This window comes from Ursus maritimus, unplaced genomic scaffold, assembly GCF_017311325.1.
Source record: "Ursus maritimus isolate PB19 unplaced genomic scaffold, ASM1731132v1 scaffold_2, whole genome shotgun sequence".
Classification (NCBI taxonomy): Eukaryota; Metazoa; Chordata; class Mammalia; order Carnivora; family Ursidae; genus Ursus; species Ursus maritimus.
Window position 1 is genome coordinate 94,546,363 of NW_024424452.1, and position 26,612 is coordinate 94,572,974.

Sequence of the window (26,612 nt, forward strand, 5' to 3'; positions counted from 1 at the left end):
CCCGGCAGATGGTAGGTCCAGCCGGGGGGGGGGGGCGGGGATGGGCCCACGTAGGGAAAGGCTAAGGGGGTAGAGTCCGTAGGGCAAGTCCGTGTTTATTTTACAAGTCAGGAGACAAAAGCCCAGAGAGGTTAAGTAACTTGTCTGAGGCCCCACAGCAAGTGAGAGGGCGAGTGTGGGGCTAGTGTTTTGGGCTTTACCTGACTCCATATCATTTCTTCCAGAGCCAAAACAGGTTAGCTACCAATGTTTCCCAGGTAGATCTTGGGTAGTGGTGTCCACAGAATCCCTGAGGGCTGCTGAGAGGCCCTCTTGGGGCCTGGACCACTGCTGACTGTAGCGTGTGCTGGCAGATCAAGGCCGCCTCGAAGGCCGCCTCGAAGGTGCAGTCAGATGCCCAGCGCCTGGAGACCCAGGTGAGCGCCAGCCGCTCCCAGATGGAGGAAGACGTCAGGCGCATGCGGCTCTTCATCCAGCAGGTGCGGGACTTCCTGTCAGGTGAGCCTGGCCCTTACTCCCCTTTGACCTGATATTTGGACTCCTGCCTGGCACTAGCCCCTCCGTTCCCTCCATCAGCTAGCTGCCTCCTCCCCTCATCTCCAGGCCACTGGGGCCAGGTGTCCACCGCTTACCTGGATGGCTGCCGCAGCCCTTCAGGTGTTCTCAATCCTCCCCTCCTTCCCCGCTATGGTTCACTTTCACCAGAGCAACCTCCATCCGCTGTGAAACATGCGTAAGTGGGTTCACATTCCTCTCGTGTTCCAGATCCCTCCCTGGCTCTCCCTCACTCTCAGAGTTATTGTGGCCTCTGCTCCCCTCCGGGAGCCCAGTTCTTACCTGCCTCAGAGACTTGGACGTGCTCTTTCTCTGCCTGGAATGCTCGTTCCAAGGCTGCCGATTTTATCCCTCATGGTCTCCGTTGAAATATCATCTCCCCAGAGGGGTCTTTGCTGACCACCCCATCTGGCCTCCCCCTCCCCTTCACCCCCCAGCATCTGACCTTCATTGCCTGACCTTCATCACACTGTTCCAAGCCTGTGGTGGTTGAATTCATTTGTCTACAGGTGTATTGTTAGTCTGTCCCCTAGACTCTAAAGTCCAGGAGGAAAGGGATGGCTCTCTGTCTTGTTTGCTGTGTCCTTGGCACCCAGCGTAAGGCCAGACACAGAAAAGCATCCAGTCTGGGATGAAGGGATAAATGAACCAGATCCCCTCTCTTGCCACCCTGGGAGTAGAAAGATCCCTGGACAGGACTCAGGAACCCGTGACTTCGGGCAGGTTGCTTTTCTCTTTGCCTCACGTTTCGCTTCTGCAAACTGGGCTGGTAGTATTTCATGTTCCTTCCGGGGACCTAGTAATTGATGTAAAGTTTGTTTTGAAAAATTGAAGTTGCCTCAGGAATATGAGCTGATATTATTAGATTTTTGGTCCCTGCCAGGGAATTTGCTTGGCCGGGAGCCCAGTTCCTAGGAGCCGAGGGCTTGGTGTGACAACAGGGCTCTTCCTGCTACTATCGAGGTGCCTTTGCTCCCAACAGGCTCCACCCCCTCCTGAGTGTGGAGGGCAGGTTGGAGACGGGCAGGGAGGATCTCTGGCAGCCATGGCTTGCCTGAGGCCAGGCTGGGGTCAGCCTCCTGGCAAGCCCCAGAATGGGGGAGAGTGGATGCAGGGAGATGGTGCTCCAGAAACCAGGATGAAGGGCAGGCCAAGGTTTGGGGCTTGGACTCGCAGATAAGGAAATCCTCCCCCAAGCAGAGCCTGGTGAGGCTGGATGGCATCAGCCTTGACCAGGAGGTGGGAGGAAGGTTAGGAAGTCTCTGGGGTGCAGCCTGGGCTCACATGAACAGGCAGGAAGTCGCTGGGCTGGGGCATCCCTTTTGTCCTCTAAATTATGCGTGTGTCTCAGGTCAAGTCCTCTGATGGGACCAGGGGCAGGGAGAAGGAGCAGGGTCTGAGAGAGGCCTGACCCCTGCGAAGGGCCCAGGACAGTTCTGATAGTCTCCATGGCAGTGGGTTTTGGTCTCCAGAGTACTGTGCGGGGGGCACGGGTACCAACTAGCTGCTGCTGTGTGCGGGGTGAGTGTGGGGGCGTGCGTGGGAGGCCTGTGGGGGAAGGAGGACACGTGGTCTTCCAGGTCTTCAGACGGAATTCACAAAAATCATAGCTCAGGCTCATTGAGTCCTCACTAAGTGTCCTGCACTGTTCCGAGTGCTTCACAGGGATTACACGGGTTAGTCCTGATTGCCCACCGCTTTGCAGAGGAGAGCTCCAGGCACAGGGAGGTTCAGTAGCCTGCCTAAGGGCATCCAGCTTGGAGGGAATACGGGTAGGATTCTTCTCATTCTGTCGTCCACACTCTAGATGGACACACACACATGGTTTTGCTAATGTTTTTCCTCTCTCTGGATTGCTCCCCTGCCCTACCTCTCCAGACCTGGCTAAGTTTACTCCCCCTCTAAGCATCCTCTAGATGGCCCACTCTCCAGGAACCCCCCACCGCCCTCCATCCCATCGGGCTGTCTGAGCACCCTGTGCTCACCCTCGGCACTCAGGCTGGCCCTCCTTGGTTATGTGCCTGTCTGTCCCACTAGGTTTCGAGCTCCGTGAGGACAGGGACTGAGTCTGCTTTGATTTTCAGTCTCAGTTCCCCATGTGCTGGCCCCAAGTCCCAGGACAAACCATCTGGATGGTCAGGTGCCCCCTCCCCTACCACATCAGTCCCTGGGCTCTGTAAAAGTGAAAGGGAGAGATAGGGAGGAGATGCCACTTCTGTACTTCCGACCTAGCTCTCTGACCCGGCGTTGGTTTGTAAAATTCTTGCCGACTGGTTGTTTCATTTCGTCCTTTCAGGTTAAGGATCATTATTTCCATTTCATGGATCTGGAAAGTAAGCTTAGAGGAGTCATTCGGCTTGTCCCAGTTTGCTTGAAGAGTAGAGGGGAGACCTGGGTCTGGAGGTCTTTGAATCTTTCATCTGCTCTGCAAACACCAAGTGCCTCCGAGGACCAGGCACTGTGGCAGGAGCCGGGGATATGACACCCAGTCCCGTCACAGGGCTTCTAGTGGGGTAACAGACAGAAAACAGACAGATACATGAGTCAAGGGTTCGGCATATGGGAGGCAATAAATGCTAGGGAGAAAGAGAAAGCAGAGAAGGAGAGTAAGGGGTGTTGGCACAGGGGGGAGTTTGCGATTCTAGATCGTGTGGCTGGGGTTGGTCTCTCTGAAAAGGTGACATTGGAGCAAAGACCTGATGATCTTTCTCTGCCTTTGTGGAAATGAGCACGCTGGCCCTGGGGAGGGGTGTGGGGAAGGGGTCTTCCTGCCAAGGAAGCAGTTCCAGCTCCTGGCCGCTCTCCCCAGTGTAGGGCTGATTATGTTTGCGCTGCCAGCATTGTTCAGTCCCAGCTGTCTGGCACTGCCTCCTTCTCTCCAGCCCGCAGTTTCCTGTGGCACCAGACACTTAGCTGCCACAGCTGTGCCCACAGTCATCCTCCCCGCTACGTTCCCGGAAGTTCTGAGAACGGGCACCTGAGCGTCCCCACGAGGGTGCGGCGGCCCCTTGGGCAGCTGGGGGCAGGGATGCCACGCCGGTGCTGCCCATGGAGCTGCTCACCTCGGAGAGACCTCTGATCTTTGGGGAGGTGGCGAGGCTCCCCCGGTCTGATGGATGGCTGTCTTCCAGGCTCTGACACCGATGCGGCCACCATCCAGGAGGTCAGCGAGGCCGTGCTGGCCCTGTGGCTGCCCACAGACTCGGCCACGGTCCTGCGGAAGATGAACGAGATCCAGGCCATTGCTGCCAGGCTACCCAACGTGGACCTGGTGCTGTCTCAGACCAAGAAAGACATTGCTCGGGCTCAGAGGCTCCAGATGGAGGCCGAGCAGGCCAGGTATGGCCCAGGGCCCCGAGCCTGTGTGTCTCCCTGCGTGGGACTGGGCTGCTGTTTTGCTCCCCGACTCCTTTGGTTGCTGGAAGAGGGTAAAGAATCTGTACATGTCAGAGGGGTGCAGAGGGCTGGGGGACAGGAGGGCTGCTTACCATGGTGGGGGGGGGTGTGAAGTGAGAAACAGCGTCCAGGGTGAACTTTCCTCGGCGTGACCCTGTCTTCTGTATTGGTGACACCGAAGGGTGTCTCAGACATAACGCTCACACTCCTCACGTCTGCTCGGTGGGGTCCTGGGGTGGAAAAGCTACTGCGTTAATGCTCCCTTTTTAGTCTTGGCTGGAAGGATACTCTCTTGAACCAGTTGGTGAGTGGAGCCGTGCATCTCTTCATTCACTGGTCACTCATTCTCTCTTGTCTCCCCTCCCCCTGCCGCAGGAGCCGGGCTCACGCCGTGGAGGGCCAGGTGGAGGACGTGGTGGGGAACCTTCGGCAGGGCACGGTGGCGCTGCAGGAAGCCCAGGACACCATGCAAGGCACCAGCCGATCCCTCCGGCTTATCCAGGAGAGGGTTGCTGAGGTGAGATGGTGTGGCTTCCTTCTGCCGCATTTGGGAATGAACAGATAGATTCAGGTACAAGATACAGAAGATGCCAGAAAATGACCTGGAAGGGAACCTAAAGACGGAGGGCTATGAGCTCTGGGCCTGGCTTTGAGCCCTTGGTTTTCTGGTTGCGTGGCTGGGTGCACAAAGCCAGGGGTGGGTTCTGGGCTGCTTTGGAGGGGGGTGGAGGGGTGGGGATCAGGTGAGCTGGAGAGGGAGGGGGACTGGATGCCAGGGGACAGATAGATAGGGGATCAACAGGGGGACAATAGTGTATCCTGCTTGGAGAGAGTTTTCGCTGCCTGATGAGCTGGGCAGGAGAAGGATGAGGCCCCTGGTTAGGAGACCCACCACAATCCAGGTCTCTTTCCCCACCAAGGTTCAGCAGGTCCTGGGGCCGGCGGAAGGACTGGTGGCCGGAATGACCTTGCAGCTGGGTGACTTCCGGGCGCGGATGGAGGAGCTCAGCCGCAGGGCGAGGCAGCAGCAGGAGCAGGCAGCGTCGGCCCGGCAGCTCACAGAGAGCGCTGAGCAGCGAGCGCTGAGCGCCCAGGAGGTGAGAGCGGGTGGAGGTCATCCTCGGCAGCACCAGCCAGGGTGCTGAGCAGGAGAGGACTCAAAAGCAAGTGGAACATGTTACTGTAGAGTCATCAGAAAGGGCTTCAGGACTCACCCTGACCTGGGCTGGCATCTGGACTTCACTTCAGGCCACCTCTGGGGAGCTGGTTCAGGGATATTGCAGATGATTGAATCCAGTCTGTCTCTGCTTACAGATGGAGGGGAACTTTGTCCAGGCCCAAAGCTCACCTGTAAAGCAGGGGTCCCTTGACATCCAATCCAGAGCTTGTCTCCCCGTCCTGGCTACCCAGCCCAGAGAGGCAGTTTTGACTTAGCCTCACCTGGGCCCCGTCATTGTCAGAATTATGTCAGAGAGGCGATCCGAGAGCCATCGTCTGGGTCTCCAGTGTCCCAGGAACGTCGGCATTCATGGTTGGTCCCAGTACAGTGGCCAGGCTGCCAAGTATACTGCTAAGTGACAACTAAGTGCCTGGTACTGTGTGGGGAGTTAGGTGGGAAAGGACAGGAGCCACTGGTGGAGGGAGGGACATAACGGAAGAAGCGTAAGATAGATTGGGGCCTAGGGGTTTTCATAGGCCACAGCTACCGACTGGGGAGTGTCAGGAAGCTCTCATCCCTGTGTGTGGATTTGTATGATATCAGGGGCTTTAGCCAAAGGTCTTTAGGACTTTGGATGATGCTGATACTGGTGGCACTGAGACCGTTTCACCTTTTTCAGGGATTCGAGAGAATAAAGCAAAAATATGCTGAGTTGAAGGACCAGTTGGGTAGGAGCCCCATGCTGGGGGTTCAGGGCAGCCGGATCCTGAGCGTCAAGACGGAGGCAGAGGAGCTGTTTGGGGAGACCATGGAGATGATGGACAGGATGAAAGGTGAGGGGACGGTCCTGGGGCTTGGAATCATGGGCATCCCAGGAGGCTGGTCCCAACCCAGGGCTTCTGAGGCCCGCCATTGTCAGAGCTGGCAGTGTGAAGGGGGCGAGACCAGCAGGGCTTTCCGAAGCACCCAGAAAGTATGAGGCACAGTGATGGGGCTGTGGGGAATGCAGAGATGCTCGTAAGACTTGTCCTGCCCTTAAGAGCTTGCAATCCAGATGGGGCCATTTTTCTGGTCACCTGCAAGATGCATGAAACTATTTAACAGCACAAGAGGGTCTGTGATAGGAGCCCACATAATGAGCTAAACATTATGCGGATAAACATTCCTTTCAGAGAGAAATGCTCCGTGAAGGCAATGTTCAGAAAAGATAAGATTTGACATAGTCCTGGGGGAGGCTGTGGGGAAAATCAGGGACATGAAGACAGGGTGGGTGGGAAGCAACAGGACATGTTCTGGGGATGGGAGCAGGAGCACCCACCAGGAGAGGAGGGGTGATGAGGATCAGAACGGGTGGGAGAGAAGCAGCATGGGGTCAGTGTGGCCGGGTCCAGGTGGCTGGCCTCCATGCCAGCATGAGAAGGATAGGCTCAGCCCTGGAGACAGTAGAGAACCGTCCAAAGGTTTTGAACATGGCACAGACAAAAAAATAGTTTTCAAAAGGGTTCTGAGGTTCTTCAGATGGGAGAATAGGGATTTCCAGGAACTGGGCTCAATGTCTAAGATGTGATGATGGGGCCCTGCGCTGGTGTGCCCAGTGAATGCCACAAACAGAATTTCTCCAAATTTCAGAGAAAACAGACAAGAATCTGGCGAGGCAGGTAGACAGCATGGGGAAGGTTGGGCTGGTGAGTTGACAATGGGTAGATCGAAAGCTGTGGCCAGCCGTCCCTGAAGGGTGAGTTGCTGAGCTGGACGGAGTTGCTGAGGGGCTGGGTTATCGTGCGCCCTGCCCTTGTCCGTCAGTGTTTTACACGAAGGTAAAGACTTTGTTTATCAGATCTGTGGGCAGCAGGTCGTTAATACTCTGGGTAACAGAACCACTTATTCTCAGGCCATTGCAGAAGGCTAAAAGGATGGGCTGAAACTAGCAGGGCAAAATTAAAAAGAAGTATTATCTTCTGGTCTTATTTGGGCCCAAACTCACAAGTACAGCTCAGGTGAGGCCTGGCTTCTCAATGGCTAATGGACCTGAGAACACTTTGTAACTGCTAAAATGATAAAACATTTCCTAACTGGTGAGGGATAAGCAGCTGTGAATTGTTAGTCACTTGAAAAAAACCCAGGGGTTTCGAGTGATTGTAAGCTGCACGGAAGTCAGCAGTGTCTTGCTACCGCCGAACGACTGAAGTACAGAGCGTGCAACGTAAGGGGAGTAATGGTTCAGGGATATTAAAAATCTTTAGTAACTGATGTGTCATACATCTACGAACCAGAAAAGGCTCGGGTTGTAGCAATGGAACAGGCATTTACCTGTCTGCAGGAGCTTACCTTTCATTGCAGGATTTTGGGGAAGATATGCATGGGGGGCGGGGAGGGATCCTGGGGTGGGGGAGACCAGGAAACACAACAGCAGCTGCTAAAATTTCAGTATTTGATCGACCCACAGGCCCATACGGGTGCCCAGTGGCTGAGTGTCAGCCCAGTAACACCGCTGTTCCACTCTGCTGGTGGGCTCTCACCTGCGGATGGCGTTCAGCAGTGTCTACCACGTGCTCAGAAGGGAGACGGACAGGCCTGCACGGATCCCAGGGAGGGCGACCAGGGTTGGGAGGTAGAGAAGGCTCAGTAATTTTATCAGGTGACGAATGGGTGAAGGAACTAGGGAGATTTAATCGAGAAGGTGTGGCCTCGGACATTTGAAAGACTTCCATGTGGGAGACGGAGCAAATATATTCGCACACCCCTAGGAGGCGGGCCTGAGACAACTGGGTGGAAGCAGCAGTGGTCAGATTCTGGCTTCACGAGAAGACTTTTAACAGCTAGAGCTGCCTAAAGTCGGAGCCATGTGAGGCAGCGTACTCCCTCCTCATTTCTAGAAGAGCTGGGGGCCAGCTCTCGTGAGCGTGGGTGACAGGAGGGATAGGCTGGACTAGGTCACTTTGGAGTCGTCCACATCCTCCAGTGGACTGGAGCGGGGAGACTAGATTTATCCGGAGGTAACTGGAGGAGGGAGAGTGAGGAGGAATTCTGGTCCCGCAGCCGGCTCTTTGGCCATGGTGCCCGCTGGAGGATCCCCGGTGGGTTGGCAGCTGAGTCCAGTAGCCGGTGGTTTCCCTCATCAGTCTGGGACACCTGAGAGTGGAGCCGGAGGGGCTTCCTGGGTCTGGTTTCTCCAAGAGTGTGGTAGGGGTGCAGAGCCAGGAGGCCGGAGAGGGCTGCCTCCCTGTCCAGGCTCCCCCGCAGCTGATTTCTCCCCCAAGCGCTGCCTCCAGGTTGTGGGAGGAGAAGGAAGGGTGGGGAGTCTTTGGGTCTCTCACCAGCTCCTCCTCCTCCCCTTGCCTCAGACATGGAGTCAGAGCTGCTTCGGGGGAGCCAGGCCATCAAGCTCCGCTCGGCAGACCTGACGGGGCTGGAGAAGCACGTGGAGCGGATCCGCGACCACATCAACGAGCGAGTGCTCTACTACGCCACCTGTAAGTGACGTGCCAGCTGCGGCCCCCCGCCTCGCTCCTCGGCCCTCTTTCCTGTTGGAGGACGGACTGGCTTGGAGTACTTTCCGGCTCCAGGAGACTTTCCTGCAGCCTAAAAGCACAGCCCAGACCACCCCTGGTGCACAGCTGTTAAGATTATTCTGGGCTGCAGCTGAGCCCGAGCTGATGGGAAACCACGTTGGAGAGACAGAGAGGGTGGAGGCGGGCCGTGCGTGTCCTTAGGACAGGGAGCTCTCGAGTGGAGGTACACTCGGCTGGCCAATGTCCTGGCCCTTCATCTTCCATGGAGGCTGAACCTGGGTGAACACACAGACTTACCAAAAAATGATGTACCGATGAAAAGCCCAATAAAAATCTTTGGAAAGAAGTCTAGAGGTTGAAAGAGAGAAAATGGTCTGTCTTCTCTTTAAGTACACCTTTGTCACTTGTTCCTGTCTCCTACCTGGGATTCCTGGGGGCTCCTGCCCAAGCCCAAGCCTGGTGGTGCCTGAAGCATAGGCTGCCCCACCCCCACTTGGCTCAGTACAGCTTGCTTGTCACCCAAACTCAGGGGGACTGGCCCCTTTGCCCCGGGACCCAACGGATCCCATCCTTGAGAGACCAGATGATTTTCGTCTCTGGGCAGTGATCCAGTCGCTCATTCGCAGGTGAGGAAACAGAAATCCAGAGAAGGGAGGTATCGTGTCCAAATTCCCACAGGTCCAGGGGTGGAATCTGTGTCTCTTGGGATCTCAAAGAGAAGTTGCAAATGGGTGTGCATTTGTGCGTGTGGCAGATGTGGAAATGGCGTGAACATTTGTGTGCTAACCATGGCCCATGAGATGTGCTAGGCATTTTTAAAATTAAAAACAAATTTTTTCAAAGATTGTATTTATTTGACTGAGAGAGAGAGACAGAGAAACAGTATAAGCAGGAAGGAGGGGCAGAGGCAGAAGGAGAAGCAGGCTCCCCCCTGAGCAGGGAGCCCGATGCAGGCCTCGATCCCAGGACCCTGGCATCATGACCTGAGCTGAAGGCAGACGCTTCACTGACTGAGCCACCCAGGCGCCCCGTGCTAGGCATTTTACCTACATTTTCTTGGCCATTATTAATCACGGTAATGATCTGTTGAGCACGGTGCTGGAGATATCGTCTGCGTTATCTCACGGTGCAGGTGCTGCTGCTGTTCCCATTTGACAAGCGAGGAAGCCAAGGCACAGAAGGCCGTGTTACTGCCCCAAGGTCAGATGGGGCAGGGCAGAGGGCAGGGCAGAAAGGGCTTTGAATTCATCATCATCTAAAATAGCGGTTAGGAGGACGGATGCCGGAGCCTGACTGCTTGGGCTCCCACAGAGCCTGCCCCGGGAGCTGTTGTGAGGAGTAAATGAGTCAACAGATGGAACTCGTGCCACTTAGTACCTGGCGCAGGCTGTGCTCTCCGTCTGCGTCAGCCACTACCCTGCCAGGTTCCTGCTGACCCCCAGGCCCCAGCACACTCTCCGCTCCACACAGGCTCAGAAGTCCCAGAGCCACGTCTGACTCTAAGAACCACCAAATGAAGCCTCCTAGAGAAAAATATGTCCATTTTATTGAGCACAACACCAAACGTGAAGCTGGAGGGGGCAGGGGTACAAGAAAACGAGGGAGGGACAAGAATAATGCCTCTGATTTTCCGGGAGAGAAAGAAGAGCAGAAGCAGGATGAGAATTACCAGCTGAAATGAAAACGGTCAACTTCCAATTTTTACTTCATCGGGTGTGGGTGAGGCATCTGGCCAGGGTAAGAATTCCCTACAGTCCCTAATCGCGGATTGCCGTCTTCTTCATCTGGAAGGCTGTGGTACTGCTTTCGGCCTGGGGCAGGAGGGCAGTGTTTCAGAAGTGTACTGGGCTGGTTGGAGCTAGTCATGGAGTCAAGGATTGGGACTTGAGAGCCACAGGCCGACCACGGAGCCGCGTGTCATTCATGCAGACGGGCAGGCGACTACATTAATGAGCCCGTTCTGGCCGCGGGGATGAAGGCCTCAAGGCAGGAGCGTGTGCTGAGCGGGAGTCTGGGTCAATGCTCCATATGGCTTTGCTCGGAGAAGGGGACACAGCCTGGCCAGCCCAGGAAGCTTCACCACAAACGACACAGCCCCGGGCGACAGCTACCTAGGTCACTGCACAGAGCCACGGCACGTGGGGTGTGGGGGCACACAGCAGGCAGGTCAGGGAGACCTGGTAGCGGGTGGGCGCTGCTCCTCCTGCCCGCAGCTTCAACGAGGCCTCCGCGCCTTGGGGGCTCGCTCCTGGGCCTTCTGGGAGGGTCTGCCCCAGGCGGCGGCAGCCTGCTGCTTCTCCCCGGCAGCCACTCCTGCCAGGCCCTGCTCCGCCCGCTCCGCCTTCCTCCCGCTGCAGGGTGGACGCCAGGTTGGGAAGGCAGAGAAGAGTTGCACGTCTCTCCTGCACAGGAAAGGGGTTCAGGGTCGGGGGGGGGGGCCCTCAGACCCGTTCATTCAGACTCTGGGATGGGGCTGGTTCTCGCCGAGCCCCCTGCCCTGGCCCTCCCGCTTCTGTCGCCTCACCTGAAAATCGACACAGGCGTGGGCTCCAGGGATCACATGATGAGACACACTCCAGTCTGGCCCGCCCGGCAGTGGGAACCGCCACCCGCTTTCACTGGCACCATGACCTCTGATTTGTAGTTCCTGGAAAGCACGCGAGGCAGGGGGTTGTGAGGTGTTTGAGGAAGGGGGAAGAGCTGGGGGAGCTCTCCCTGCCTGTGGCCTCCACTCGGCCCTCCTTCCATCGGGTTCCGAAAGTCCAAGCCCTTTGCTGAAAGCACGAAGATGACAACGAAGCCCCGCTTTTGCCCCCAAAACACAATGGTTCTGGAAACTCAAGAAATCTAGTGCCCACCAACTGACACGGACTCAGTTTCCGCAGGCATTTGGAATTCCTGTTGCCTCACTACACTTGTACGTAGCGCTGTGAGGTGGGCTGGGCAGGCCAGTGTGATCTTACAGACGAGCAAACCAGAAACAGAGACGTCGACTCCTCTGTCCAGGGCCACACAGCAGTGGCAGGGACAGGACTGGAGGCCTTCCCCTTGCCCCCTGACCCGGAGCTCCTCCCACCCTGCAGGGCTGTCTCCCTTCGGCCAGTTTCTTTCAGCCCGGTTGCCTGAGCAGGGCGAGGCCTCCGTCTTTGGCTGAAGATACTTACTGTTTCTTGTTGGCTTTTTTGAGGAGCGTGGGCTCGGAGCAGCGGGAGGACCTCCCCTTGCTGCCGACGCTCAGGCAGCTGGAGCAGCAGCCGCAGGGCCCGGCGGCCAGGGGCGCGTGCTGCGCGGGCACCAGGCTGCTGCTGACGCGGAGAGAGCCGGTGACCAGGCAGTTGAGGGACCGGCCCCCGGGGGCAGCGGGCCGGGGGCCGTGCTGGCAGGGCAGGCGCGTCAGGGCGGGAAGGGCGGCGCTCTGGTCCTGGGCGGGGGCCTGGGTGACGGTGATCTCCGAGCAGCCGGGTCTCGAGGCTTCGGAGGCCGCAGTGCTGGGGGGCCTGTTCTCCACCTCCGGGCGGAGGCCGGGGCTGTGCATGTTCATGTGCAGCTTCCTCATGTGGTGGACCACCGCGGCCGCGTTGAAGGCTTGCTGAGGGGGCACCACAGCCGCCTCTGAGCCTCCCCATTCTCGGACGGCCACGGGGCTCCAGCTTTCCCATCGCCCCGTGGCCTCCGGAAACCCGTGCGCCCGCGTCTCATCTCAGAGACGGTCCAGGGAGGTCCAGCGTCTACCGGGAAGCCCCGGGAAGCCCCCATGCCGGCCCTGCCCCAGCTCAGCTCCAGGGCCCAGAACAGCCCGCCCACCTCCCCCGAAGGGCCACTTACCCTCCACTTGCTCTTGGCAAAGTTCTTCTGGATCTGGAGACTGACTGATGGGTAGATGTCCCGGTGGAGGGCTGTGTTTCCGTCAATCCTGTGGGTGTAGAAGGGACGCCTGGCTCGAGGGGGGCTGTGGGAACTCAGCCAGGGGGTGGCCGGGGGGCCGTGCATGCCGGTCCACATTAAGCTGAGGGGAGTGCTCAGAAGAAGGGTGGCCCACGGCAGGAACGGGCTGGAACCAGGGCTCCCCTCTCCCCCTGGGCAGGTCATTACGGGGCCCATGCTTTGGCAAAACCACAGTCTTGCTTTATGCAAGGGTGGGCAAACGATGACCTGTGGGCCAAATCTACCCATTGCCTGTTTTTGTAACTAGGTCTCACTGGGACCTCATTCAAGTAGGAGCTATGGCTGCTTCCATGCTACAAGGGCAGACTGAGTAGTTGCCGTATAGACGGTATGGCCAGCTAAGCCTAAAATACTTCTTTTCTGGTTTCTGACAGAAAAGGCTTTCCAGCCGCTGTGTCAAAGGGCGCTTAGGTTGTCACTATCCTTTAGCTCAAAACTTTCCTCAGAACGCGCCTCTTCCTGGAAGCCTTCCTCAGTGAGGCCACCCGACACAGGCTGCCCTCTTCTTGGTCATCCATCTCTAAGTGTTCCTCAGATACTTGCCCTATGCACAGTACTTTCTAGGTACTAGGGGCACAGAGAAGTAACGGATGTGACCCTGATCCCCTGGGGCTGGTTCCAGTGTGGCCGTGGAGCCTTGTTCCACGCCATGAACTTGAGTAATTCATGGTAAGCTGTGTCACTGCTGAAGAGAGGTAAGGAGGTGTACCTGGCCTGCAGGACCCAGGGCTTCAGGACAGGGCAGAAACGACATACAAGGCAAGAGGCAGGACATTCTAGGTGGTGAAAATGGTGTGAGCCAACGTGTAGGTTGGAAAGAGCTTGGGAAAGGGGGTAGGGGAGGGCAAGAAGAGAAATACAGCTTTGAGGCCTTTCTGGAACACAGAGAGTGTGTTGGGACTTCGGGGAAATCCAGGCGGAGGTAAAGGGTCAGGCCGGGTTAGGGATATATTCACCATCAACAGTGAAGTGATGCTCTAAAGGGCGGGGCAGAGCTGCCTAGTGCGGGGGCCTCTGGAGCAGCTAGTACTGAGTCCTGACTGCACCCGAGTACCGATCACAGTGCCTGGCTGCGTCTGTCTCCCGCCCTTGACTCGGTGACAGCTGCCGCTCGTGGGTCAGAGCCCACCGCATTAAATGCTGTCTGCATCTCTTGGACCCGATAAACCGTGCTCCTCGCGTGCTGCACGAGTAAGGAGCTCAGGGCACGCAAACTGTGGGGAAACACCACGTGGATGAGGCGTCGAGGTATTTGGGGAACCGCACAAGGCTAGGGTCCAGAGCCCACCCCATCCTCACTCACCAGGGGTGCCTCAAGGCCTTCTCACAGGTGTACCGTTCATTCGGGTCCTTCTCCAGCAGGTGGCAAATAAAATCCTTGGCTAAGGGGAGCAATCAGAGACACAACTAAGGACCAGATTTCATGACTGATGGAAATTCACTTCCGGGCTGGTGGGCGGCAGTGACTGCATCTTTAGCTAATCTTCCAAAGAGGCAATTTTAAGAGCCTTAAAAGAGAAAAAAAAAAAAAATCCAAACCACCTAACAACAACCCACCATAACCACCAAAGAGAGGCTCTACGTGGCCTCACCCACACAACACTGCAGATACAGCTCCTATCACGAGGCCCCAACGTGCGTGCCCGCCACGGGTCTACACGTTTACACCATTCAGGGGCCAGCAGCCCCACGTGGGCACATGTGAGTGGTGCCCCGGCCCACCTCTGATCTCCACTTAACGGACCCAACGACGACTGCCTTCTCTCTCACACACGGACATCGCATGCTCTCAGTCTGGGTATATAATAAAGGCAAAACTTGGCCTTGGTTTTGCCACTCGTGCCTAGAACCCTCCCTTGTGCCTGGCTCTGCCCTCCTGGCCCCTCATCTAAACTACCTCCCTGCTTTTCCCAGGCATGCTGTGGTTCTGTCTCCAGGAAAACAAAAGCATGAACCTTAGATGCGAATAATTTATTTGGCCTTTGAGCCAGATGAAGATTTCTCCACTTTCCTTGGCAGCCTGTTCTATAAGATTCCCCGGGGACGTTCAAGAGCCAGGACTGTCATCCGTTGTTAAGCTCTTTTGTCTTGGCAGCCTCTGCCTTGAGCCTGTTATCTTGTCCTTCACACCTGCTAGCCTTACCTGACTCAGAAATGTCATCCCAAAATGGAGACTCAAATTCATAGTAGCCTTCCTTGATCTTCTCGAAAAGCTTAGACTCTGTTTCTTCATAGAAGGGGGGATACCCACACAACCTGCAGTGAAACAGGAAGGAGTTAATGCTGCTAAAAACCCGTCTCCCTCGGCCAACCTCTCCCTTTGCTCGGCCTCCACTGCAGACGCAGGCAGGAAATAGGACCCCCAACCAGCAGTAGGAACAGGACATGGATCTGCCTGATTCTCGAATGATGCAGGCCCCATCAAGTGTTTATGCAGGAGCCAAAGCTTGGAACAGGCAACTCTGGAAGGCCTCTTTGTGCATTATTCCCCCCAAACCTTCACTCCCCCTCCTATATCTCCCTGATCCTTGGGGATATATAAAATACTTTTAAGAGAGATGATAGATTGTCTGCTTGAATGTACTTTTCATGAGGGAATATACGTTTTGTGATTTTTAGGCTATTTTTGTTCTTTATTCTTTAGCACCTAAACCAGTGATTAGCACAGAATAGACTGTCAATGAATATTTGTTGAGTCCACGAATGAATGAGAGTAGTTATTCAACATAAGCTTAGTAAATAAAGAACTGAGTCCCTACTAAGGGATAAATAAGTTATTTTCCTAAAAGCAGAGTCTGCTATGGGTGGGGAGGGATGGTGGGGAAGGGGTGATGAGCAGGTTTGGAAAGGAGAGGCCAAGTATATGTGGACAGGAGCTATGACCAGGTTCATTCAGGCCATCATTATGTCTGGGGCGGACTTGCCAGGAGAGAAATCTTAGATGTGAACACTGTGCCCACTTGGCTTCCAAGCTTGGCTTGGCCTCTCCTTTCTTCACTGCTCATTCCATAGAGCAGGACTCAACACAGTTATAGAGAGGAAATGGGGGTGGGGGTGCAGGAAGAGAAAGTACCATATGGCTGAATAGTGGGTTCACACTGAGCTCTGTTTTAATAATCTGGTGGAGACCAGGACAGAAACCTTTGGAGCCGTGTGCGTGGTAAGTGTGTGTGTGTGTGTGTGTATGTGTGCGTGCACATGTGTACACGCACACGCTTTGCAGGTGGATGTTGCTCGAGGAGCTAAGAGGGGAGGGGAGAAAAAGCATGAGCAGGTTCTGAGATTTCCCAGGAACTGAGCCAATGCCAGCTTCTACTCACAATATGTAAGTGATGACGCCAATGGACCAGCAATCCACCGCCTTGCTGTAGGGTTTCTGGGCCAATACTTCCGGAGCTGCAGCAAACCAAAGGTAGAGTCAGGGCTGGGACAAGAAGAGAAGGCTGAGGGGTGACGGTCAAAGGTCAGGAAAAGGCTTAGAGAAGCAGACTGACTTCTACCCCTGGGATGGTAGTGTTTCTGTAAGAATGAAAATTCTTACTGTGGCTCTCCCATCAGACTGAATCTTCCTCCATCAGCCTGGAAGGTCCCCATGACAGGGCCTTTAACTCTTACATCAGACTGGGGATCTCTAGGGCTACATCTCCCCCATCAGACTGAGTAGTGTCTGAAGGCAGGTCTGTGTCTCCCCACGCAGATAGGGTATCCCAGGGCCGGGGCTGTGTGTCTCTATTCACATGGGGACACATGAGAAGTATGGGCAGTCTCTCTCCCACTAGACTGGGATCTGCCTGAGAGAAGAGACAGAGCCTTCCACATTAAATGAGGGCTCTTAGAGGGCACGTGATAACTGTCCCATCATTTCAGGTACCTTCTGCTGTATCAGATTGAGAGTTCCATGAGAAAATGAACCATGTCTTCCTCTGCTAGGACTTTAGAGATGTACCGTCTGTATTTATCCCAGATTCTAGGGCTTTGTACTCAGTGGGACTCAATACCTATTGACTGACCTCTCTTTGAGGGTGAGAGCACATATTTCCTCTATTAAGTTAGAGGTCTCCTTCCTGTGTCCCATCCTCAACCAGGTGTTGAGTGGCTAAGGGAGAAGGCACAGGAAGGGATGCTCTGAGTACTGGCTTTCTCTCCATGGATCTCAGGAATGCTTTCACCTGGTAACTTGCCTACTTTTACTTTTTTGGGACTTTCAAAGCCTCCTGTTTAGGCAGGAGACCCCACCTCTACCAGTTTCCTAGGATGTTTCTTTGGGAATAGATTTGGAGGGCATGCCTGAGTTCCTCAGCTTCAAACTCAACACTATGCTTACAGGATTCCAACAACTGGGGCATTGAGGTCTCCTCCGGAAGTGGGAGAAAGGAAAAGGGGCGCCTAGTGTCAACCCCTCAGCAATCTAACCAACTCTGGTTTTATGATCTTGTCTCTGCCCCTCGTCTAGCCAGAAACACAAAGGCAGGGAGTCTGTCTGCAAAAATGAGAGCCAAGGATAGGCAGGGGCTGTAGGAAGGGCTCAGGGGTGGGCTGTCTCTAAAGATGTAGGGTTTGGGATTAGGAGGGGGTAGTTCCAGAGATACATAGATCTACCCTAAACCTCATAGTGAATGCTCTACTTGGATTGCCCCTGAAGTTGAACCCTGTCTCCTCATAATCACCCCTTTCTGTTAAATGATATCCATGAGGTTGAACACAGCCAACTGGTCAACCTTCCTCCTCCTCCCAGACTCACCCACGTAGCCTGGGGTCCCACAGGCAGTGGACATGACTCCGCTCTGTTCCATCTTGGACAGACCAAAGTCTGTGATCATGATCTTGGAATTTTCTTCAGGGGTTAGGTACAGCAGGTTTTCAGGCTGTGGGAGAAGAGCGATATCATGCAGTGTAGGATATAATCATCTGAAATACATATTTCTTTTCCTCCCCTGATACAGAGTTTCTAAGGAAGCTGCGCTCTGGGCTCCTGACTTCAAGGTCAGGCTCATCTCCCCCAGTTTTTCCCTCCTTCCTCCTACCTGCAATCCCCCACTCCATACCCGAGCACCCTGGATTTCGCTTTGGCCCTCATGTTGCTCAGCTTTAGAGCCTCTGATGTACTCCCCCCCCACCCGCCATCTCCAACTACCCTAAGACTGTTTTTTGAGGGAACCAAACCATGGTTAATTGTCTCTGATCTCTCTAAAGTCTAGTACATGTCTGATGCAATGTTGACCCCCCAATAAGTATTTCTTACATTTGATTTTGACTATAGCTAGGTTCAAGAAACATGTGGATTATCTTGGTATCCTAATAGGGTGAGGCCTGATGAAAAGTTCAGGAAAAGGCTGAGATGAAAATTAGCAATGATTGTTCAGTCATTTAAGCTTTGTTTAAGGCATCTGAGGGCAGAAGGGACCTTAGGAGTCTATTGGTCCAACCCTCTCATTTTACACAGCTGAGGCTGCCCATGACCCAGGCAGCTTCCTAAAGGGTCATTCTCTGTTTCCCACTGAGGGCTCCCACTTTGGCACCTTTAAGTCTCTGTGGACGATGCCATTCTCGTGGAGGTATTTCACTGCTGACAAGACCTGCTGGATCACCAGGCTGGCATCCTTCTCTGTGTAGACACCCCGCTCCAGGATCCGGTCAAAGAGTTCCCCGCCAGAAACACTGTGGGCATAGGGGCAAGCGTAGGAATCCAGGTCTTATTTCAGGTCAAAGGGACATAAGTGTGTTTGCTCTGTCACCATGAAGACACGGCTGTGGCGGAACAGGCAGGTGCCCATGGCCTGGGCAGGGAGGGCTACTTCAGTCTGAGAATACCTCCTTTGGGGGCTGGTATGACATCACGGGGGAGTCATTTCTTTGGGCCAACCATTGCCTTCTCCCTGGACCCTTCCTTAAAATGCAAAATGCTCTGGGTTAGAGTCAAGCAAGAAGCCAATAATCCCTTTGTGGGCACATTCTTAGCTGCCTACTTTCCTGGCCTAGGACCCAGGGAGTCATGATGAAAAGGAGAGGTGACACTGAAATCAGGTCAAGGCAGGAAAGAAAAGGCGTACAAATGAGATCAATTGTGCTTGCGTCAGGATTTCTTTCCTCCTTGTGGAAAGCTGGGCTACCTAAAGCCGGAATCATGGGTGGAGCCGTAGCGGTGTTTGGAGACTTCAGTCGTATGGTATCTTAGGATTCAGGGGCTTTAAGATCCAGTCTGTCCCCTGTCTCTTGAACGCCATCTACCCTACTTTTGCCAAGACGTTCTGTAGTCCATACTGGAACACTGCAGAGGGAGACCACTCACTACCTCCTAAGACAGCTTTATCTTTCACCACCCTCTCTATATTTCTCTAGATTACGATGGAACCCACTCTCTGCAGTTTCTACCAGCAGACACTATTTCCACCCACTGGGGCCACGCAGAGCAAGAATACCATCCTTTCCCACGAATCGCTTCCAGTATGTGAGGGCGGTGAGGTGCTCAGCTGAGGCCCTCTCGGGGGTAAACATTCCAGCCCACGTCAACCACGAACCAGGGCTTCCAATTCTGTCACAGTCCTAGCCCCCTTCTCACTGCTCCAGGACACTGGACCTGGACATGCACATGTGATAGGGCCACTTGGTAATGAGGAAGGAGAATTTCTCTACTCAAAATGCACACCACCCTACTCCTTTCGCTTCTGTCCTAAAGCTCTGGGCTCTGCCACAGGAGCTAGAGGCCCAAGAGGAAGACAGTCTCTACGCACAACTAGGAATTCCTGACTTGGGAGCGGCCTGGGTCCTAGAGCTGGCGCTCTCGTAGGCTTTGCACCTCTTCAGTGCCATCTAACTCTACCTGCTTCCCTCCCCCCCTTCGCTGTCTGAATGCGCGCTAATCCTGTTGAATTGGCCTCATTAAGGCACCACATGGTCCCTGCTCATTTGTTAGTGCTGTTCTGTCTCCCTCTGCCCCAACCTCACTCCCTTGACCACCTGCTCCCTCTATTCCCTGTGCCTCAGGTGAGCCGAGGAGTTAATAGGCTGCTCAGGCCTGAGTTAGCTCATTCAAGTATCTGAGGAATCAGCCTGTCAGTCAAAAATATTGCCTCTGGCTACAGAGATTGCAGAGCGTGTGTGTGTGTGTGTGTGTGTGTGTGTGTGTGTGTGTGTGTGTGTGCTTTATAAATAGAAGTTTCTCTGAGTCCAAGGCTGAGCCCTCAGGAGCACCGACCAATGCCTACAGCATTCGCTCTCAGGCAGCACTCCTATTTATATATGACAATGATGTGGAGACTTTTCCAGTGAGGTGCCATTTCTGTCCCACAGATGGGCACACACGATCACAGCCTGTTTTTAACTTTGGATGGCTCTCTTTTGAGAAAGTCTTTTTTTTTAAATATCAAATTGAAATCTATGTACCTGTGGTTTCTAATCCCACAGTCACTTTACCCAGGAGTGGCATGAAGACATTTATTTTTCCTTCTTTTTTTAAAGATTTATTTATTGATTTGAGAGCCAGCAAGCAAGCGCATGAGCGAGCAGGGGGAGGGGCAGAGGAGAGACTCCCTGCTGAGCACGGAGTCTGATGAGGGGCCCTGATCCCAGGACCCCGAGATCATGACCTGAGCCAAAATTAAGTCATCTGCTCAGCCGATTGAGCCACCCAGGCGCCCCATTAAGACATTTAGTATTCAGTTTGGTGGATACAGACAGACTGGCCAAAATGGACTCGAGCCAGAACCCAGAAGGGTTCTGGAGGTCACCTCCCATGCCAGGCATTATCCCTTCAACTGTGGGGTTGTGGGAAGGTCCAGAAAGTCTGAGGGGAGTGGCTGGGGCAGCAGGGGAAGATGGGTGGGTTGGAGCCACAGCTATTCGCTGACTTGTAGAAAATATTTTAAAAACTGGTAAGGCTGTACTGGAACAGACCATCTCAATAATCAGTCCTAGATGTACCCCTCAGTCCACACAGAATATGTTTGTGACCAGAAGCATCCTTAGCCTGAGAGAACTCGCGGCATGTGAAGGCCTCTTCAGCTAATTTTTGATCTTATCTTTTGAATCACCATACTCCCCTCACCACCGAGCAGCCTCCTTTAGGCCTCCCAGGCCCCCGAGACATCTGTGGAGGAAGTGGGTCACCTTTCACTTACAGCTGCATGACCAGGTAGTAGTGAGTGGTGCTCTCATAGATGTCCTCTAGGGTCACGATGTTTTCGTGCTTGATCCTGGGGAAGAGTAAGGCTCATGGTGAGTGGTATGTGGCTTAGGTAGTTCAGACAAAGAATAGACACCTTGTCCACCAGACTTTTATTTCTGTTAGAGACTTCTGATGACAATATTTAGGAAGAGCAGATCCTTGTGAAGCCTTCCTAATAAATAAGCAGTCACAAAGAATTCCTACAGAAAAGATCCCAGGGTGGTATTCAATCCATATTTTTTTTTAAAGATTTTATTTATTTATTTGACAGAGAGAGAGACAGCCAGCGAGGGAGGGAACACAAGCAGGGCGAGTGGGAGAGGAAGAAGCAGGCTCCCAGCAGAGCAGGAAGCCCAATGCGGGGCTCGATCCCAGGACCCCGGGATCACTCCCTGAGCCAAAGGCAGATGCTTAATGACCGAGCCACCCAGGTGCCCCTCAATCCATATTTTTGAACGGATAATTGATCATCCTGCCTTCAGGGAACCACCATTTTGCCACCCCTCCAGAAATCTCTTTAGACTTTACCAAAAGAGAAAGTTAAAAGAACTGAAGAAGGCTAAGGAACACCCCAAACTTTTATTTTAGAGATTATTTTACAAAATGGGTATCCAGATCTCCTTCAGAAATATCCTTGAAGAAAGTGGACTGTATCAGAAGAGAATCAGGTTAGCTAAGCCTCCTGATGGGTAACCATGGAAGGAGCACTGCAAGATTATTATTCCAGAGTATCGGGAGGAGCAAGGAAGGTGCTGATTTCTGGGGTCCGTTCTGTGGGACGTCTTGGATCAGTAATTCTCAACCAGGGGCTCTTTTGTCCCTCAGGAGACACCTGGCAATATCTAGAGACATTTTCATTGTTGTGACTGGCAAGGGGGGAGGAGCTACTGGCATCTAGTGGGTAGAGGCAGGAATGCTGGTAAACACCCTACGATGCACACAGAACAGCCCCCCAACCCAATAAAGAATTATCTTGTCTGATATGTCAATAGCATTGTGTTCGGGAAAATTTGCTCTAGATTACTGGGATTACTCAGGGGCCAAGGTGAGCAGAATGATCATATTAAGTGGGGGGCTTGGCTTCCTAGGCAGCAATTCTATGCATGCCTGTCCAGGAGGAACATTTCTAGGCAGTTTAACTCATGGTCGTGCAGCGTAAGGATTAAGAACTTGGACTCTAAGTCACTTGGGCTTGAGTGTGGATCTGGCTGAGGTACTTGTGAATTGGGTGACTTTGGCTGACTTTCTCAAATCTTCTAAATCCCACTGTTTGGTTTGTAAAGTACATCTCTCTCATAGGGTTATATCAGAATTAAAAGAGATAAAGCACGTAAAATGCTTAGTACAGTGTCTGGGGAAGAGCAAACACATAATAAATAGTAGCTATCATGTTCAAGTTTAATTTCTAAAAATATAGACCTGTTACAGTGGTTATGAGATGGATTCCACCACACTCACGGGCTGACAATGCTAACATCAATTTATCGATGGTTCATTTACAGAACAAATATTGACTGAGCATCTATGCTCTTAGGGACTGATGATATAATGCAATGGTAAGAAAGACCACCATAGTCCTTGCTCTCAATGAGTCCGCAGCCTATCTCTGCTCTGATCTCTGTGGAGCCCAAACTGGTATCTCCAGCATCCTCCATGTATTGATTGGGGGAAACATAGATTCAATATGTTCCAGCAAATTTCTTTCTACTTCCTCCAAGCTTACACATCCTTTCGGTTCTCTATCCCAAGCAATGATATTACTATCCACTGAATTGCTCAATCTTAGCATCAGTTTTTAAAAAGATTTATTTATTTATTTGAGAGAGAGAGTGAGCAGGGGTGGGAGGGGCAGAGGGAGAGGGACAGGGAAGCTCAAGCAGACTCCATGCTGAGCACAGAGCCCGACATAGGGCTCGATCCCACAACCCATGAGATCATGACCTGCCGAAATCAAGAGTCAGACGCTTAACCAACTGAGCCACTGAGGCACCCCTCCGCATCATTTTTAATACTTTTCTCTTTTGTACTCCTACTGGCCTACCTGAACCCAGTCACCTCTCTCTTGAATCCAGTCTTCCTGCTGCCACATGATCCTGCTTTGTATCCTCATTCCTTGTTGAGCTTATTGAGAAAGTCTTAGAATTGATCTCCTACCCTCTAGGCTGGCATCAAATCCGTCTTCCACTATCCTTGAGAGGGATGGCTCTAAAATATAAGTCTGATCATGTGATCCCTTCCCTAAAATCCTTTGATAACTTTTATTTGCCCACAGAATAAAGTCAGCGCTCTTTACCACGGTATCCAAGACCCTTCAACATCAGGTCTCTTCTGATTCCGTCTCCTGTCCCTGGATGGTTCTTACTCTAAGCTCACGGGCTCCCAACACTCATTCTTCCCTAACATCCTTTGCACTTTCACAATTCTGTGTTCAAGTTTATGTTACTCTCAGCCTGAATTCCCTTTCTGTATTGCCTCTCCTGTCTCCATCAAATTCTACTCACCCATCGAGGTCCTTCTTCTTTGAAAATGTACCCAATACCCCATTCTCATAAAAACACCCATGTAGGCGAAATGAATCTGTCTTCTCTAGAGTTCGCCTGCTGCTACCATTGGCTCATGTTCAGTGGGATTAGAATTTGTTATGGCCCCCTCTGTCTCTGCCCAGAAAATGTGAGCTCCTGAGGGTCAGGAATTTTGTCAGCCTTAGTCTTGTGTCCCTGATGCCTAACATACTTTCGGCACACCGTGGGGTGCCACAAGGCTTTATTATATGGGTTCTGCTATTACCATTTGGCGGTTTGTTAGTGTGGCCTCCATCATGATGGCTGCGTGCTGAACCTACATTTGGTTCGGTACAATTCAGGCTAATTTCCAAATCTTATTCTGCTTCCTCAATTGCTGATTCTTCCTGGTATTGGCCCTCCACTGATTTTTGTGCCTTTGAGCTAATTACTCTCTGGTCTACGTGCACAAACCAGGTCTGCTACCAGTTGGTTTGCTAGTCAATTTGCTGTACCCCTCCCCCACCAAAAAAAAAAATCAGCCAAGACACCTGTCTGGCTAAACTTAGCTGACTGAGCAAATGGACCCAACAATGTGATCAAAGGGAGCCATGCCTTTGGGTGTGGAAATCCAGCGTCAGTCCTTCCCGAAGGAAATTTGTGAAGGAAATGTTGTGATCCCACAGTCGTACCCGGCCAACCCTAAGACCCACTCACTTTTTCAACACGGCAATCTCATTCTCCAGACTGCTGTCCCGGAAGGCAGGTGACTTCTTGATGCACTTCAGGGCGAAGAGCTTCCCAGTCACCCTCTGCTTCACCAGGAAAACTTCTGAAAAAGCTCCTCTAAAGAGAAGACACCAAGAGATACAAATTAGTACTGGCTGGCTAGAGAGCACCGTTGGACGCAAAACCAAGGGGTAGATGAAGGAAGGTGTGGCTGGTACTTAGTTTCCCTTGTTACCGTGGGAACCTGAGGAGCTGCATCGAGGGCAAAGTCTATCTGACAAGCCCTGTGTCCTTTCCTTCGAGAAGGAAAAGATTCTACTACAGACTCAGAGACTAGCTGGGTGCTATTTCCTGATTCTATAATTTGGGAAGGACTCCCAGGGACTCTGCTTTGGTTTTGGAGAGATTTCCATTTGGCCGACCCGTTAAAGAGGGGCCGCTGCTTTACAATTTACTCTGCTTCTTCCAGCACGGTGGAGTGTGGCACCCTGGAACGGCAGTTGGAGGTAGCACTGGGGACAGGGCCCAGGTAGTGATGGAAACAAAACTCCAATCTCCGTGTTCGATGGTGATAATGACCCTGAACCAATTATCAGAGGCTAAGGGGGCTGAACACCCTCTCATTCAGTAGGATCTGTGAGAACCAAAGATAGGACCTAGCAGCTCCAGGCGGGTTTTCTGAAGATGGAGAGGAGGGAGTCCAGTGGAAACACAGGGTAGGTTCCAAATTACAGCCTTCTTGTTTTTAAAAGGGACCTCTGGAGCCCAGGCTATTAGAGCTGTAGTTAGCTAGCCGTGGATGCTGGAGCCCAGGTGCCCATGTGAGAACCTCAGCTTTTTGCGTGACGAGTCACCTCACTGCTCTAAACCCAGTTTCTTTATCTGAAAAGTGGGAGTGTCAATAGTAGCTGATGCATAGGGTTGTTTAGAAGATTAAATGAATTAACATATGTAATGTGCTTAAAAGCATTGCTGAATCTGTTAAACCACATGTGTCAGACACTATTATTGTTATTACTATTATTATTTGAATACCATTAGTGAGGACACATGGTAGTGACAAGAGGCGATAGACCGTAAGGGAGGAAACAGCAGAGCCATCCTCTCCCCTGCCATGTGGGGATTCTAGAATGGAGGCCCAAGAGCAGTCGAGCTTGAGTAAGGTCTTTGAGAGTCTGCGTTAGAAAATCCTTGGTGTGGGGCGCCTGGGGGGCTCAGATGGTGAAGCGTGTGCCTTTGGCTCAGGTCATGATCCCGGGATCCTGGGATCCCGTCCTGCATCAGGCTCCCTGGTCAGTGGGGAGCCTGCTTCTCCCTCTGCCTCTGCCTCTCTCTCTCTCTGTCTCTCATGGATAAATAAATAAAATCTTAGAAAGAAAGAACGAGAGAAAATACTTGGTGTTTCCTGGTCTGAGCTTCCTGTTTCCCCAGCTTCACTCTGAGTTAGTCAGGGCCTCCAGAGCTTGCTCTATTCGGTCATTCACTCCTTCGCTCATCCCGTCAATCAAGATTTACTGAGCACCTGCTGAGTCAGGCACTGGAGATAAAAAGGTAAATGTCTCTGCTCTTAAGAGGCCTGTAGACAAGTGAAGAACACAGACAAATGAGCCATTAACAGGGGTCTGAGACATGTTATTAGGCATTCGGTGGGTGCATGTTCAGCTGAAGGCACCTCTCTGTGCTGGTCACCCGGATGCGTATCAGTCCGGCTTCGTGTCCGCTGTGTGAGATGGATACGTACGGAGAAGCAGGGGCTATTATGAGACCGCAGACGATGAACACTTAAGACAGGGTCTCTGCTCTGGTCCACAACTCCAGCAGATGCCATTCACCTCGGAACCATTGTACATCTTCATACAGTAATTATTACGGTTTTTCCCCCAGCAGACAGCTGGCTGGAAAAAAGGGCACTTTTTTTCTAATGTGTACAATGCGGTTGCTCGGGGTAGCTAAGAAGCTCGTAATTCCTGGCCTTTGGACTTCAGAGCACCCTGAACTCAGTTTTAAGGGATGAATGGGAGGTAGCCCAGTGAAAAATTGGAAGTGATGTCTCAGGTGGGGGTAGGAGGGGAGTCTAAGGGATAGCGTGGAGGCGCAAGACGGCGGGTAGGGATGGGGCTACCGGGGTCCAGCACCATTTGTGAAGTGTGAGACAGGGAGTAAGGGGAGATGAATATGCAGGAGTACCCTGTCCTCTGCCCGCGCACGTATGGTAAATGCTCCAGAAACGTGTGATGGACGGTTGGATGGAAGGCTGGAAGGCTGGATGTGTGAGAAGTTTGGCCTGGGATTAGCTGTGCGTTCTACTCATCTCCAGATCCCTCTTTCCCTATTGTGAAAGGAGAGTGGAGAACCACACAGCCTTCAAGATTCCTGCCGGCTGTGACCCTCTAGGACCCACTTTTAGAGTCCCCCCTTTCACCTGTGCACACAGGTGGCCCCCTGATTTCCAAGCTGACATCCACCTGGGGTCCTCTTGTGGAATGAGATCAAATTGAGACCTTCCTGGGGCTGCCATTTCCATGGCAGCGGGTGTAAATGGCGCCTCCTGGAGTTGTGCGGTGTTGTGGCAATTCAAAATGGTGCTCCTGCCCTTCTGTCTCAGGCTGCTTTGTATAGTGTGTGTGTGTGTGTGTGTGTGTGTGTGTGTG

General features: G+C 52.9%; 2 protein-coding genes across 6 annotated transcripts in view; one reads left to right on the forward strand and one right to left on the reverse strand.

Moving 5' to 3' along the window:
• The window catches only part of LAMB3 (laminin subunit beta 3), a 61,758-nt gene extending 52,775 nt beyond the window's left edge, over positions 1–8,983 (forward strand). For all 5 annotated transcript variants that reach the window (XM_040636383.1, XM_040636381.1, XM_040636384.1 and 2 more), the window contains 6 exons: positions 354–498; positions 3,687–3,894; positions 4,327–4,468; positions 4,872–5,048; positions 5,790–5,943; positions 8,455–8,983. In XM_040636383.1, the coding sequence (XP_040492317.1) occupies positions 354–498; positions 3,687–3,894; positions 4,327–4,468; positions 4,872–5,048; positions 5,790–5,943; positions 8,455–8,591 (963 nt within the window). In that variant the 3' untranslated portion in view covers positions 8,592–8,983. The remainder of the gene's footprint in view (positions 1–353; positions 499–3,686; positions 3,895–4,326; positions 4,469–4,871; positions 5,049–5,789; positions 5,944–8,454) is intronic.
• A 1,169-nt stretch (positions 8,984–10,152) lies between these two features.
• CAMK1G (calcium/calmodulin dependent protein kinase IG) overlaps positions 10,153–26,612 on the reverse strand; it is a 27,992-nt gene continuing 11,532 nt past the window's right edge. The window contains exons 3-13 of the mRNA XM_040636387.1: positions 23,950–24,078; positions 20,685–20,759; positions 18,087–18,225; positions 17,309–17,432; positions 15,888–15,963; positions 14,711–14,823; positions 13,871–13,949; positions 12,448–12,535; positions 11,787–12,211; positions 11,147–11,269; positions 10,153–11,024 (exon numbers count right to left, since the gene is read on the reverse strand). Of these exons, the coding sequence (XP_040492321.1) occupies positions 11,179–11,269; positions 11,787–12,211; positions 12,448–12,535; positions 13,871–13,949; positions 14,711–14,823; positions 15,888–15,963; positions 17,309–17,432; positions 18,087–18,225; positions 20,685–20,759; positions 23,950–24,078 (1,339 nt within the window). The 3' untranslated portion in view covers positions 10,153–11,024; positions 11,147–11,178. The remainder of the gene's footprint in view (positions 11,025–11,146; positions 11,270–11,786; positions 12,212–12,447; positions 12,536–13,870; positions 13,950–14,710; positions 14,824–15,887; positions 15,964–17,308; positions 17,433–18,086; positions 18,226–20,684; positions 20,760–23,949; positions 24,079–26,612) is intronic.